General features: G+C 40.0%; 1 protein-coding gene across 2 annotated transcripts in view; it reads left to right on the top strand.

The window, feature by feature from the left end:
* Lrrc36 (leucine rich repeat containing 36) overlaps window positions 1-14,313 on the top strand; it is a 47,745-nt gene that overhangs the window by 25,838 nt on the left and 7,594 nt on the right. The window contains exons 6-10 of one of the 2 annotated variants that reach the window (XM_060392083.1): window positions 2,451-2,578; window positions 4,555-4,600; window positions 7,861-8,301; window positions 11,206-11,501; window positions 13,759-13,924. In XM_060392083.1, coding sequence (XP_060248066.1) covers window positions 2,451-2,578; window positions 4,555-4,600; window positions 7,861-8,301; window positions 11,206-11,501; window positions 13,759-13,924 — 1,077 coding nt within the window. The remainder of the gene's footprint in view (window positions 1-2,450; window positions 2,579-4,554; window positions 4,601-7,860; window positions 8,302-11,205; window positions 11,502-13,758; window positions 13,925-14,313) is intronic. The other variant, XM_060392082.1, reaches the window with a different exon arrangement.

The raw sequence follows: 14,313 nt of genomic DNA, 5'->3' as shown, positions 1-14,313 counted from the left end.
TACATTGCTAATAGGAGAGGGAAAAAATGTGTATCTTTGGAAAGTAGTTTAGCAATTCCTCAAGTTAAATGGAGTTCCCAGAAATTGCACTCTACTTGTTTCCTGAGAGAAATAGAAACATGTGTCTGTGCAGACACTCACACAGTAATAAAAGCAGCATCATTCATAATGGGCCAAAAAGCTTATTGATTTATGAGTGATAAAGCAAAGTATTGTATATCCACGTAAGAAACAGTGGAAGGAAGGAATTGATGAGATATGCTACAGACTATATCTTCAACTCATCATGCTAAAGGAAGGCCACATTTGTATGATTCCATTTATATGAAATACTTAGAAGAGGTAAGCTTATACAGACTGCAAGTGTATTGATGGTTTTGAGGAGATGGAAAGGGGAAAATTGGCCACGACAACTATGGGATTTCTTTTTAGAGTAATGAAATATTCTAGAGTGAGATCATGGTGATAGTTGCTCAACTTTGTGAATATACTAAGAATCAATGAGTGCTTTTATGTAAAAGGATGAAAGCACTGGTATAGTAATTACGTTTCAATTAAAATAAAACTCGCCTCTCACTCACCCCAAGAAGAGTGATTCTGTGCAATTTGATGACTGATTGAGATTTCAGTGTGCATAAGTTCTGTTTTGAGGGATTAGTTGAAGGGGAATGCCAGTGCCCAGACTGGAGAGTTGCCAGAAGGAAAAGCCTTAGAAGTGAAGATAAGAGGTTTGACTTAGAAATTATTGCTTGTGTATCTTTGTGCTTTTATGGGGAACTCTCTTTAGGAATTTTAGGGCTGGACATAAAAAGAGATCAGAGCCCGGTGGTAGTGGCACGTGCCTTTAGTCCCAGCACTCTAGAAGACTAAAGAGGCAGGTGAATCTCTGGGTTCAAGGACAGGACTACACAGAGAAACCCTGTCTGTAGACGAGAAAGAAGAGGAAATCAGAATAAACCAGGTATCATGCTGTGCTCCTGCAGTCCTGAAACCTAGAAGGATCAGAAGTTCAAGGTCATCCCCAGATACATAATGAGCTGGAGACTAGCCTGGGCTACATGCTAGCCTATCTTTAAGGCCAACCGAGAGTGACAGAGACTAGAGTTAAGATATTTTGATTTTGGATCATTTAGACTCCAGTTATCTTTAAGCCCAGAAGGTAAGCTAGTATCTGGCAAAGAGCTCAGATTATGGAGGATTTGCTTAAATAGATAGAAAATGAGGTTGAAGGAAAGCAAAAGAACCCCTGAGTCTGGAACCCAGTGTTAAGTGCTGCAGCAGAAAGACTCGTCTTTTGCAGAGTGAGAGGAGCATGAATCCAAAAAGATTACTTTTCTCCAATGCTCAGGTTGCAACCACCAGTCTCTGCTTTGCTGTGTTTTGTCCACAGTGCCACAATGAAAGCTACCAGAGAACACAAAGTTTGAGAGTTATTTTCAGAAAGGTAATTTTTACCAAACTCAGTGATAGAAGAGTTATCTTGTATTTACAGACAACATTTCAAACTCAGAAGACAACTCAGAGCCCCCAATTGACTTTTATGGCTGCTGTCATTCTGTGTATTCATTCCCACTGGCTCTTGGTAGTTTTCTGCTTCCAGAAAACTTGTAGAAGAACAAACGCATTGCTTGAAGAAGGCCTAAAATTTTGAAACTGTCTTGATTCTTGCACAATCTGGCTAAAAAGAGTTTCCCTAAACCAATGCAAAGTACTCATTCTCAAAAATTCCTCTAGAAGATGGAGGCCACTCTAGAACTTATAAAGGCCATGCTTGGGAGCCTCTTGATCCATCCTTTCCCACACTGGAATCACAGCTGTGTGCTACCTAGTTCAGACTGGATCTTCCAGAGTGTCTACGGCTAGACATCTTATACTTTCTTTTTGTTTTAATTATTTCTCTAATCCTATGCAAGAAATACCGGGAGACCTAAGAATTTAATATTCTCTATGAAACAGGTTCTGATTAGATGTTCTCTCCTTACACATAAGGAAATCAAGGCAGAAAGAGCCAGGCTTGAAATGATGATCAGTACTGTCTGATTAGACCCCTGGAGATACTTACAGATCCAGAGTCTGTTCTCGGCATCTGCTATGGAAAGAGGCTGTCCAGCTGATGTCAGACTTCATTATTTACTCGATAGGAAGTATGCAAAATACTATTTGCCTTCTGAATGTCCACAGAGCACTTCAGAACTCATGAGACCATTTCCTATCCACGATCTTGTGTTTGCCTCCCTTCAACGTTGAAGGACAGGTAGTAGAAGTTTCATCATCACTGTTGAACTAACCAAGCGAGAGAATTCAGAGCTGAAGCAATTTGCCCAAGTTCATACGGTTTCTGAGCAGTGACAGCATGAAGTAACCCCCAGTCAGGTGACTTACCTTTCTATGAGACAAACTGCCTTTGAACTCTGTCAGAACTTCATTGTATTCCTTTCCTTTTGATATAGACTCAAACAAAGGATTTTTTATTCCCTTCCATAACCGAGAAATAAAGGATTCCCTAAGCAGAACTTCTGCAACCCAAGGCAGTGCCACACCAGCTCAGAAAATAGATGTTTTTCCACTGGGGACACAGGTAATATGTTCACTCTCCTGCTGATCTACTAACTAGCCAATCTCTAATACTAATAATGTAGTCTTGCCTTTATGTATGTAACCTTAGCACATTGAATGCGAGGTACTGGGCTTCAAACAGGGACGCCTCTGTTAACAGTTCAGAGCTGGTTATAAAATTCCTTCTCTTTACCAAATGCCTCCATCTCTAGCTCTCTGACCTCTCACATTTTCCCCCTCTCCCTTTTAATTACAAAGTCTTACATATCCAGGTGACTTTTCCCAAAAGCTGCCTCTTTTTTTGCCTCTTTTTTTGTAACAGAAGAATATGAGTAATGTGTCACAGGCATGGCAGAGAACTTAGAAATAATGCAAGATTTAGGAAAAATAACAAGTAAGTTTTCAGAGGAAAAATGGTAGCAGAAGTCATGTAACCATTTTGTTAAAGTCATCACGTGTGAGCAAATATGACCTAAAACAGAGCTGATGGCTTCTCCCTTGTCTTTTTCTTTGATAATTTTGTAAGCAACAGAACTGAAGAAAACAGCCAGAGGGAGGATTAATGGAGATGTGAACAATCAATACTGCTTTAGTGAAGAGATAGTGAGGGTTTCCCACTATGTGTGGGTGATGTAAGCCTTCTGATTTTAAGATGGGTTAGCATTTGTTTTTCTTTGTTTGTTTGTTTCTGGAGAGCCTACTCGGGTGCTGGGAAACTATCTCTGTTACCATTTCTTTTTTTAATCTTGCTACTTATTTAAGAAAACAGAGACACTGTCTATTTCCAATTTACAGTTAAATAGTACTTCTCAATTAAAAAAAACAAAAACAAAAGACCTTTTCTACAATTAGTTCCTGAAGTGAGGGGGGGGGATTGAATAATTTACTATAATCCTTAAGTTTAGCATAGAGAAGTACATTTTTTTCTAGCTACCTAAATTGTATATGTGGGTACCAGCGTAAGCGCACCGTACACAGACGAACAGCCCTAGCCGAGACACGGAATATCTTAAGATTTTTTTAAAATGCCTATTACACGGCTTTCTTTTTGTTTCAGTTCTTGCCTAGTTATGCCTCAGATTAACTCACGGCTTCTTCAAACTCCAGCAATTGCTTGGCACAATGGGCACCCACCTGTAATCCCCGTACGTGGGAGGCAGAAGCAAGATTGTACCAAATTTAAGGACATCCTGATTATACATGAGCTTCAGGCCAGCCAGGCTACACTGCAAGATCCTGTCTCAGGAGAAAAAGAAAAAGAAAAAAAATCTTGTTAGTTCGTGTAGCTGGTACTCAGCTTTATCAGGAAATGAAATAAATAGAAAAGTCCTGTAACTGGATAAGATAAAACTGGAAAAAATGATCTGGGCTGGGGAGATGGTTGAGTGGACACAGTGTGTGCTGCACAGGCATGAGGACCTGGATTTGGAGTCCCGTGTAAAAGCCAGGTACCGACGTCTTCGGAACCTCAGTGCTGGCGGGACAAAGTGGGGCGGGTGGCTCCCAGGGGCGGGGCTCACCGGCCAGCCAGACTAATCAAACAGATGAGCTACAATTAGAGCAATAGAGGAAGACAGCCGACATCAGCCTCTCATCGCTAGCTCACATGCGCATCCCCACACCCCCTCTCTCACCTCCCACCCCTCACGGACAAAGAAAAAAAAAAAAAAAAAGAAGAAGAAGAAGATGAAGAAACGACCCTATCTAATTTGTTTGCAGGCAAAATGCAGTATTTCAGTGTTAGGTACGTCTCATACCTTCTAAGGATAGTTTGTGTTTTCAAGGAGTCTCCTTCCCCGCTCTGAGCAACTCGGAACCTCCCTCGGTTGTGACCATTTTAAAATGGGCTCAATCCTGGACCCCTGCGGGAAGGTGTTTCCCTCCTTCTAAGGATGGAAGTCCTTAGTAACCGCAAAGTACCCTGAACTCCCAGTCCCGCGAGCTTATGTCTGAACACTCACAGATGCCTTCCTTCCTAAAATTTCAAACTTTTTTTAGATGCAAGAAACAAGAAGGGAAACAAGCGACCCCCACCAGGAAGGCGGTAAATATTTTGTTCACCGGGTATTCAGAGAAAGCTGGATGGGATGAGATTGGGGAGATGATAATGCCAAAGCTCTGCATCTTCTGGTCAGCTGACCCTTCTGTTTTCCCCAGTGACTTCCCCAGAAGCTTACTGATCCTGAAGCTTTTCTGCTGGAAGACTGAATGTTTACTGCCTCACTGTTTCCCTTTCTTACTTTCCTTGCCTTTCTTCAGATTTGTTATTTTTCTATTTGTTTCTCTCTCTCTCTCTCTCTCTCTCTCTCTCTACCAGATTTAAGTTATACCGTTTGTGTATTTTTAGCATTATTCCCCAAATGACAGTATGTTTTTAACTTATACAATTTAAAAATGGTCAATCTTAATTTTTTTTCTTCTTTTAAATTTTCTTTGAGGTAATTTAAAGACCATAAAGGACTTTTTTCCTTTTAGTTTCCCACCTTCCAAAAGTTATTACTCCTCCAGACCTGTTTTCATGAATTGAGCCTGCGACTTCACATGCGCTGCTCAAGCACTCCCCACTGAGCTACCCCCCCAGGACAGTTCCTATGGGTTTCCATTCATACTTTCTAAACCCCACAAGATTTTTAAAATACAATTTTCATTTAAATTTATCTTTATTAGTATTTCTTTCTTTAGCCCAGGCTTCCGATCCCTTCTGAGATCCTTTCCACCAGCTTATAAATACATCCTTTCCAGTAGGCCTGTTGGTGATGAACTCTGTTTTGTTTGTTTGTTTAATGCTTCCTTTTCATCACCATTCTTAAAAGGGATTTTTTCATGAGTTTAGAGTTCTAAATTGGCGGATGCTTCTTTTCAGAACATTGAGGCTATCCCAGTGTCTCATTTCTTTTCTGGTTGCTTTTGAGAGATTAGCTGGGGATTAATTACTTTTTCTTCCCCATGGCTGCTTTTTAGGGCATTGTCTTTGGTTTTATGCAGTTTCACTGTGATTTCCATATTTTTGTTATTTTCCCTGTTTGATGTTTATTATGCTTCTCAAATTCAAGAACTATATCCCATTAGTTCTGAAAAACATAACTGGTTTATGCACTATTCTTTGTCTCTTTTTCTTCTGGAACTCTTAATCAAATAAATCTATCAGAGAGTTTCAGTTTCTCTCTCTCTCTAAGTGGCTTCCAGACAGGGTCTCACTATGTAGCTCTGGCTGTCCTGGAACTCACTTTGTACATCAGGCTGGCTTCCAACATTCTCCTGTCTCTGCCTCCCAAGTGCTGGAGACTAAAGGTGTATGCCACTATGCCCAGTTTCTTTGTCTCATTTTTAAATAATTTTTATCTTTTTTTGTTTGTTTGATCAACATTGTGGATAATCCTTTTTGGCCCACTTTTCTTTTTTTGGTTTTTTGTATGTTTGCTTTTTGTTTGTTTTGTTTTATTTTGTTTTGTTTGAAGACAGGGTTTCTCTGTGTAGCCCTGGCTGCCCTGGAACTCTGTAAACCACGCTGACCTCAAACTCAGAGATCTGCCTTGCTCTGCCTCCTGAGTGCTGTGATTAAAGGCATGCACCACCACTACCCAGAAAGCTCACATTTCATTTTAGTAATATATTCTTTAGCTATGTCTCATTCAATATTAAATCTGTGTGCTAAATTCTTAATTTCATTTTTTTCTTCTCTGTTTTATATGTTTGATTTGGTCTGGGTCATTTTTTTCTAAGTAATAGGTAGGCTTGTTATAGATTTCCTTAAACAGAATAAATATAGGTGACTTATAGCTATCTGGCATATATTTATAATACCAGATCTTTGTAGGTCTATATGATTTTTTTTTACTGGTTTTCATTCATGTTAATACTTTGGTTTTTGTTTGTTTTGGGTATTTTTGTGCTCTTATATTTGAATGATTATTTGAACAATGTTTATTAGTCTTACATGTGTTTGTCTTTTCCAGAATAAATCTCCATTTGCTTCTGCCAAGTTCCTAGAATACTATCAGTCTGGGATTGCTTTATTCCCAGAACAAGTCATTATCAGAGATGGCTTATTTCCAGGTTATCTTTGTCTTTAACACTGTGTCCTGCCTACATTTTTTTTTCTTACAGCATGTGTGTGCTATGGGATGCAGTTGTCATAGCTCTTCTTACTTCTGTCCCTATCACCCTAAAACAACTTTGGGCAAAAGTAATTTTACATACTACTATACCTTTCAAGGGTGTTTTGTTTCCCAGTTTTGGCCTAGAAATTCCTCACTATCTTCTTAGATCTTTTCTGGATTTGTACCATCCAATAATTTTACATGTTTCCAACATGAAGATGGTTTGAAGTATCTAATTTGTTATTACTTAAAAAAAAACCAAACAATTCTTTATGCCTAAGTTATTCTTGTTACCTAAATAAAGAAATTGTTCTATGGCCTTTGCCATGCTATATATGTTGACACTGGGTAAAGCAATGCTGCTTTCTAGGTTTTTCTGAACATCCGGGTTACAAGGGTTAATGTGACAAATTCAGAAATAACGTTCTATTCCTGAGGTAGCCCTTCAGGCATAATAAGGCACTGAGCAGCACAGAGCCTGACCCTCTGCTGTCCTACTGCTAACCCATGAGATGTGTTGGATAGCAAATAGAGCTGGCTGAGAGAAGTGCTTTAGAATTCCGTCAGCACCTAGGCCAGGGATTTTCATACATTTTGCATTCCCTGCTGTTAAAATGGCTTTAGGTATCAGTTCCCACTGAGTGAACTAGAATCTCTGGGTGGAGCTAAAGAGTGAACAAAGGCCAGGAGTCTATGACATCATAGGCTAACTATTGTCTGTAATCTGAATCCATAAAGCCACAAGTATTGTCATACGGTGGTACACAACTTTTTATATGAGATTACTGTCTAGAAGCCAGGCATGATACTACAGATCTGTAATCCCAGCATTTGAGAAATGGAGGATGCAGGAGGGTTGTGAATTCCAGCCCAGCCCGGGCTACATAGACAAACCTTGTCTCAAAAGACGAAAGCAAAAACAGTACATAGAAAGCTTTGAAATCACAATGTAAAAGAACCTTCTTTGGGTATTCTATTAACATGAAGTCTGTCTCCAGAATGGGACAGTTCTTTATTGTTTCCAGTGTGTCCTGTGTATCTTGTCATCATCCTTGTGGAAATCCTTTCGTCATCATGCTATTATTTATTAGAAACTGTAAACCTCTCTCTAACACCCTCTCCTGGCTTAGTGAACAGAGGTACCTGGTTTGGTCAAGATGAATTCTCATCACTTTTTGTTTTGTTTTCCCTTGGTGAGGATTAGAATTCAGACACTACTCGCCTCGTCAGTCCACAGTCCGATCTCCAGAGAAGATGACTAGAGATGGATACCGAATATCTTTTTTAGACACCAAGTCTTCAGGTTCTTCTCCAGAAAAAAGCTTGATACCAAAACCTGACGCATATCCATGTACCCATGACGTCGGGTTGAGTAAATGCCTGGATGTGGGGGATTCTACCCAGATCCTTCCCTGTCAATTACCTCCTGATGTTTGCCTGGACCAATATGATAATCATTATTCTCAAACTCTTCTCCTGCATGGGAGTCTTGTCAAAAGGCCTCAAAAAAACAAGAACTACCAAGACTATAGCATAAAACCTTCACATGACGTGAAGGCGACCTCATCCCATCCCTGTGGAGACTTACTAACATCTCTGTCCAACCCCGACTCCAGCACAGAAAGGCTTCTGAAGCTTAGTTCAGGTAATAGCTTCCTGTCAGTTTGCAAGTCTTCCTAGACTCGTTAACTTTGGAATTATCATTTCTCCAGTTGCATTCCTATTTCTTAAATTGTATATTGGGGTCATTTGTGGTTCATGAGCTTCTAGAAATCTGGAGGGTATAAGTGCAACCTGATGGACAAGTTAGAGAAAAAAACATAGAAATGTGAGCCTCACAGCTACATGTTATTGTTAAGCAACATCCCAAAATTAATTCCCAGCTTCATCTGCTTCTCTCTGATCACCATCACCAACCTCTGGCTTTTACATATATGCTCACATGTGAATGTGCACATACATTGTTCAGGGACAAGAGAACAAGAACTACCCTGGGCACTGAGAATGGAACAGGGAAAATTTTCTCTCAGAAGGTAGTTTCAGGGTAAATGATAGAGACTGGTATTCAGCTGTTAATTTATTCAATAAAACTCATTTAATACCTACTTTGTGCCAGAAACTCTAGTTCTGAGGTCAAGAACAAAACCAAATCATAAATATTAAGTCTACTTTTATTCTAACAAGGTAAGATAGTACGTTAATGTAAATATGTCAGTTTATAAATGCCATGATGGGAAATAGCACAGTATATAAAAATAATAAGGGGAAAAGTAATAAGAAGTGATGTTTCAGATTGAATTGTCAGGACAAACTTCTCTGAAGGAGCATCATAAACATGAGACGTGAATGGAATGAAAGTACAAGCCAGAGAGATAACTTCAGGGAGAACGTTCTAAAGTGGAAATATTAAGTTCAGAGAGTTCTTAAGGCCACATTTAAGGAACAAGGACCCTAGTAAGGGAAATGACATGTATAAATGAGGTCAGAGTGATGGCCAAACATTTATTCTGGGTGGGATCAGAAGTAGTTGGAGGATTTGTAGCAAAGAAGTAGAGTGTTCAACCGGGCGCAGTGCTACAAGCCTGTAATCCCATCACTCTGGGAGGCAGAGGTAGAAGGATTGTTGTGAGTTCTAGGCCAGCCTGGTCCAAGACAGCCAAGGCTACACAGAGAAACCTTGTCTCAAAAAACTGGAAAAAAAAACAACTTTATTTAAAAAAAAAAAAAAAGAGAAGAAGTAGCATGTTCTCACTTAGGAATTCCTCTGAGGGCCTAGGGAAATGGTGCATTAGTAAAGTGCTGCACGAACATGAGGATCGTAATGTGGATCCCCTAACAAAAAGCCAGGTATGGTGATGGCACCTGCAGCTCTAGTGCTGGAAAGACAGGGCAACAGGAGCTTTCTCCTGGCCATTAGGTGACCTCTAGCTTCAGTGGGAAATCCCATCTCCCTGCCAAGTGACTGAGGAAGCACCCATCATTATTCTCTGGCTTCCATGCCTATATGTTCACATGTAAACATGTACCTACACATGTATGAGATCCGGAAAGAGAGAGACACGCACAGAACAAGAATTACTCTTGTAATTCTTGAACTGGGAATGAAATGGGGCAAGGAAGGAAATAGAAAAAGTCATTTCAGAGGTTAAAATTCTGATAAAAGTTTATATCTTCAACTAGAGAGAGCAGTGGAGGCAGTGACTAGACAACAGATTAGTCACTATATTATCAGAGAATTACCCCTTGATTTGCCAATGTCCTGGAAATAAAGTACTGGGAGAAAGAATTGGTGATTCCAAGCTTTCACCCTAAGCTACCACAAGAATGGAGTTAATGTTATAACTGATATAAAGAATCAAATAGGAAAAACAAGCTTTAAGATAAATATCAAGAGATTGGTTTTCTATATCTTTAGTTTGAGATGTGATTAGAACTTCCCCAAGATTGCAACCTAATAATTTGACATAATAGATGAAGACAAACTACCATGAAGAGTTAAAGAAGAGGAGAAAGCCAAGGATTGTTACACTGGGATCCTAGTGAATAATGTGTGTTAAGGAGGAAGTAAGCCAGGCATGGTGACGCACGCCTTTGAGTCCAGCATTCGGGAGGCAGAGGCAGGCAGATCTCTGTGAGTTTGAGGCCAGCCTGGTCTACAGAGCAAGTTCTAGGGAAGCCAGGAGTACACAGAGAAATCTTGTCTCTGAAAACGAAACAAAACAAGGAGGATGTGATAGTTCTGTGTTGGAGGCTGAAGGGAAGAAGCTGGGACTGGCAGTTTTTTGGAGATACAAAGGAATTAGTGAATAGCTTCAGGGGATACATTAAAATAAAAGCTCCATTGAGGTGAGCTAAAAAAAAAAAAACAAACAAAACCTTGACATGAAGCGATAGAATACTAAGTATATACAACCCCTTCAAGGAGTTTTGCAGTAAGAGAGAGCAGAGAATTGGAAGAGGGGATGGAGTCATACAAGACTGATAAAAATCATCAGTAGAGGGAGTATTGATGATACAACAAAAAACAGAACAGCTGCAAGGAAAAACTCCTTGCCTGGTACAGAAGAGATGAAATTTGGCCAGCTGGTAAAGAAGCTTTAACCCTTAAACGATGCACCAGCAGTTCATCCCCAAAGAGGATGTATTCAGACAGCTGATCAATGGTTAGTCAGCTGATAAATCAGTGGTGAGGTGGCATGGACGTTTTGTTTGACTGTCTGTGTTTGCTCAGTGAGACAAAGGAGGGAAGAGATGGTAGTGAAAGTTTGGCTATTTGGACCCTTCTTACAGAGCAGTAACAAAGGTCCAAATAATCCAGCAGTCATAAAGTGAGAAAGGTCGGAACAGATGTGTGCCCTGATATAGGACAGGAGCACGTAATGTTGGCATTAAGTCAGGACTGAGCTTTTGTCAGATAGAGGGAGACAAAAAAGGGTTCGAGGAGTTAACAGTGTATGCTAAAGAGGAGTTGTCATGACTAGCGAGCGACAGATATAGGGTATAAGAGAGCTGAAAGGCAGGTTCACTTCCCAGGCCGTTTCCTCCACAGATCTCTATGCAACAACCCATTTCAACAGCGACCCTGCTCTGCTGGCCAGTGTGGAACAACAGCTATCCAGCAGCCTCAGGGAGTTTGCACCAGTACCTGGTTCCTTCCCAAGCAACCCTGTCCTGGGAAACTCTATGCGGACACTGCTGTTGCCTCCTGGGACTCCAGAAAAAAGGGAGATTCCAACTAACAGGTCATTTAGCCCGTCAAGGAGAGGATTCAAGCGGAAGGACAACGTCGTCGCCAGCCTGAACCTGAAGCGAGGTTTCCAAGATGCCGCAGGCAGCGAGGTGCAAGTACTGACCTGTTTGTCTGTATAGAAGGAGCACAAAGGCTCAAGAACAGAATGTGCCGCCCTTGGGGTTCGGGGTAGTTCTCTCCAATAGCGTTAGAAGTTCTAGGGGGTTTTCAAAGGCCTATCACCAACATTACCAGGCTAGCGCCTGTGATTCTTCTGCCCTTAGAAAAAGCTGTCCCCCTACTGCCACCTTTGTACTTTTTCAGCTTTCTATCACAAAGGAACTGTCCCTGATTTACCGTGAGAGCTAAACATGGTACATGGTAAGAAACACTTTAATGTCCTGCAAGAGTTTGCCAACAGGAAGCAATAAAGAAGTTGTCACAAGTAACTACTTACTTAAAATAGTTTTGTTTTGATTTTTTTAATGTTTTTTTTTTTTTTTTTTTTAAAGACAGGGTCTCTCTATATAGCCCTGGCTGGTCTAGCACTCATTTTATATATAGATCAGACTGGCTTCGAACTCAGAGATCTGCCTGCTTCAGCCTCCTCAGGGCTAGGATTAAAGATATGCATCACCATGCCAAGCTAAAATTATTATTTTGCTTTTTTTGTACAGAAACTCAAGTGATTGTCCATTTTTTTCCCAAAGTATCCACAAGCAAATGAATTAGATTGTCCAGAGGATTTCTATTCGAAAGAGACTCCGAGACTCAAGAACTGTCTTTTCTAAATGTTAATTTTTCTCCAGATCTTGTTGCCACCAGGAAGCCTCAGTTTAGTTTGTGGCACCACAGGTCTCACAGTCCACGGCCCCCTGTCAAGTAAATCATGTGTCAGTCATTTACAGCCCTGTAAGGAAGCAGAGTATTTGATCAAAAACTATTTCTGGTCATTGTAAGTTCTAGTTGTTGGGAATCTCTTGCACATTAAGATGATTCCACAGAAACTGTCTGTTTCTTGACCCTTTGAGTCCCTCCTACACTGTTTCCAGGTCTCTGCAGTGAGAGCTAGGCTCCAACTTACCCAGTGCATATGAGGCCCTAGGCACAATCTCGCATACCACAAATAAAGAAAAAAAAGAAACACAGTCATATTTTTTGTGCACTAAAGGGGGCAGTCTTGTAGTATTTTCATTAGTTTTTGGCGTGTTTTACATTCTCAGCCACAAATGACCATTTTTATCAGACAAAAACACTAACTGTGATAATATATTCACAGTGAAGTCCCAGGAACACTTAGGACATTTCTGATGCTGTTTTACTAAAATGACCTAAGGAAAAAAACTTCACTTCTATTTCTATATTAAAATCTCAATTTTGGACTATCTTTAAAATTTTTGTTTTTTCTTGTTAGACATTGTTTTTCTTAATATGGAAAGCTTTCAAAGTGCTGACTTAATATAAACATAAAGGCAGACTTTTTTGCTTTTAGTAGGTGCTTGAGATAGAACTCAGGGCCCTCACACATGCTAGGTTCTTGTCTGTAAATTACATATATGCTTTTCGGTTTTTGAAATCTGTAATTCTCAATCTAAAAAGAAAAGAAAAAAACATTAAGCTAGGCATGGTGGAGTATATCACCAGCACTTGGGAAGCAGAGGTAAGGAGGATCAGGAGTTTGAGGCCAGCCTGGGCCACATGAGAACCTGTCTCAACCAACAAAGAAAAAAAAAAAGTTAAAGAAAATCTTTAGCAATAAAAATTTTTAATAAATTTCCATAAAGTAACCTTTTGCTATGACTAGATCTTTCTAAGCTTTAAACCCAAATCAGGTTAACTTCTCAAATGATCCCATTTGTGTCCTTCATACGTCCACAGTCTTTGCTCTGTACTGATCAGTGTTAGGTTCAGATCTTCTGAGCACGTTTATCCCTACCAATCATAGGCCACACATGTGACTCAACTCATGCCACTGTCTCGGGTATTGTGTTTCATTAGCTAGTTAATCATCCTTAGTTTTTTACATCAAAGGAGCCAAGAGTTGAGAAATAATTTGGTTGTCTTTATATCAGTGTGTGTGTGTGTGTGTGTGTGTGTGTGTGTGTGTGTGTGTGTGTGTGTTGCAGATAGAACCCAGGGCTTTGCACATGCTAAACAAGCACTCTACCACTGAGCTACATCTCCAGCCTGTATTAGCTTTTTTGAAGTCCACAAGACTCTATAGAAAAAATTAGGAGACAGACTTACATATTAAATATGTAATATGCACGTCAAGTTAGAATGAATAAAAGAAACTGTGAATTTTACTACATAGATCTATCTATTATTTCTTTGAATAAAAAAATTATGGTACCGGGTTTTGTTTTTGTTGAGCCTCTCTCTAGTGACCTGGGCAGTTTGCATGGTTTACCAGGAAACCATAGTCCCCCGATCTCTGCCAGAACCCCCCATGTGGCCACTGTCCTCAGGCAGCTGCTAGAGCTGGTGGATAAATACTGGAATGGCTCTGGCTCCCTCATCCTCAACAAGAAGTTTCTTGGTAAGTGCATATTTACCTGCATTTTGGAGGGCAGGACCTTGCTTCTGCTCTGTGGGGTTTTTGCTATTGTTTTGTTTTTTCTTTTAATAACAACCATCTAGTTCCCTTAGCCTGCAAGGAAGTATGTATCACTAACCAAAATTTTCCCAGAAACACCATAATCAACAAATCTGTATTTTTGTCACATTTGTCTTCCCTATTTTTTAAAAATCAGCTTTTTTTCCAATTGCCTTGTAGCAATTGTCTTCTTCTTCCTATTCTGTGTTTGTGTGTGCTCATGTGTGGTCTGTGGTAATATATTGCATGATCAGATACATGTAATAGAGAGTAGTTACAGTAATAATTGCAAAACTATTTCATGATCCTTGGAAGTGCCAGTATTGAATACA

Source organism: Meriones unguiculatus, chromosome 10 (assembly GCF_030254825.1).
Source record: "Meriones unguiculatus strain TT.TT164.6M chromosome 10, Bangor_MerUng_6.1, whole genome shotgun sequence".
NCBI lineage: Eukaryota > Metazoa > Chordata > Mammalia > Rodentia > Muridae > Meriones > Meriones unguiculatus.
The sequence above is the reverse complement of the archived record's forward strand: the minus strand, read 5'-3'. Positions and strand labels throughout refer to the sequence as shown.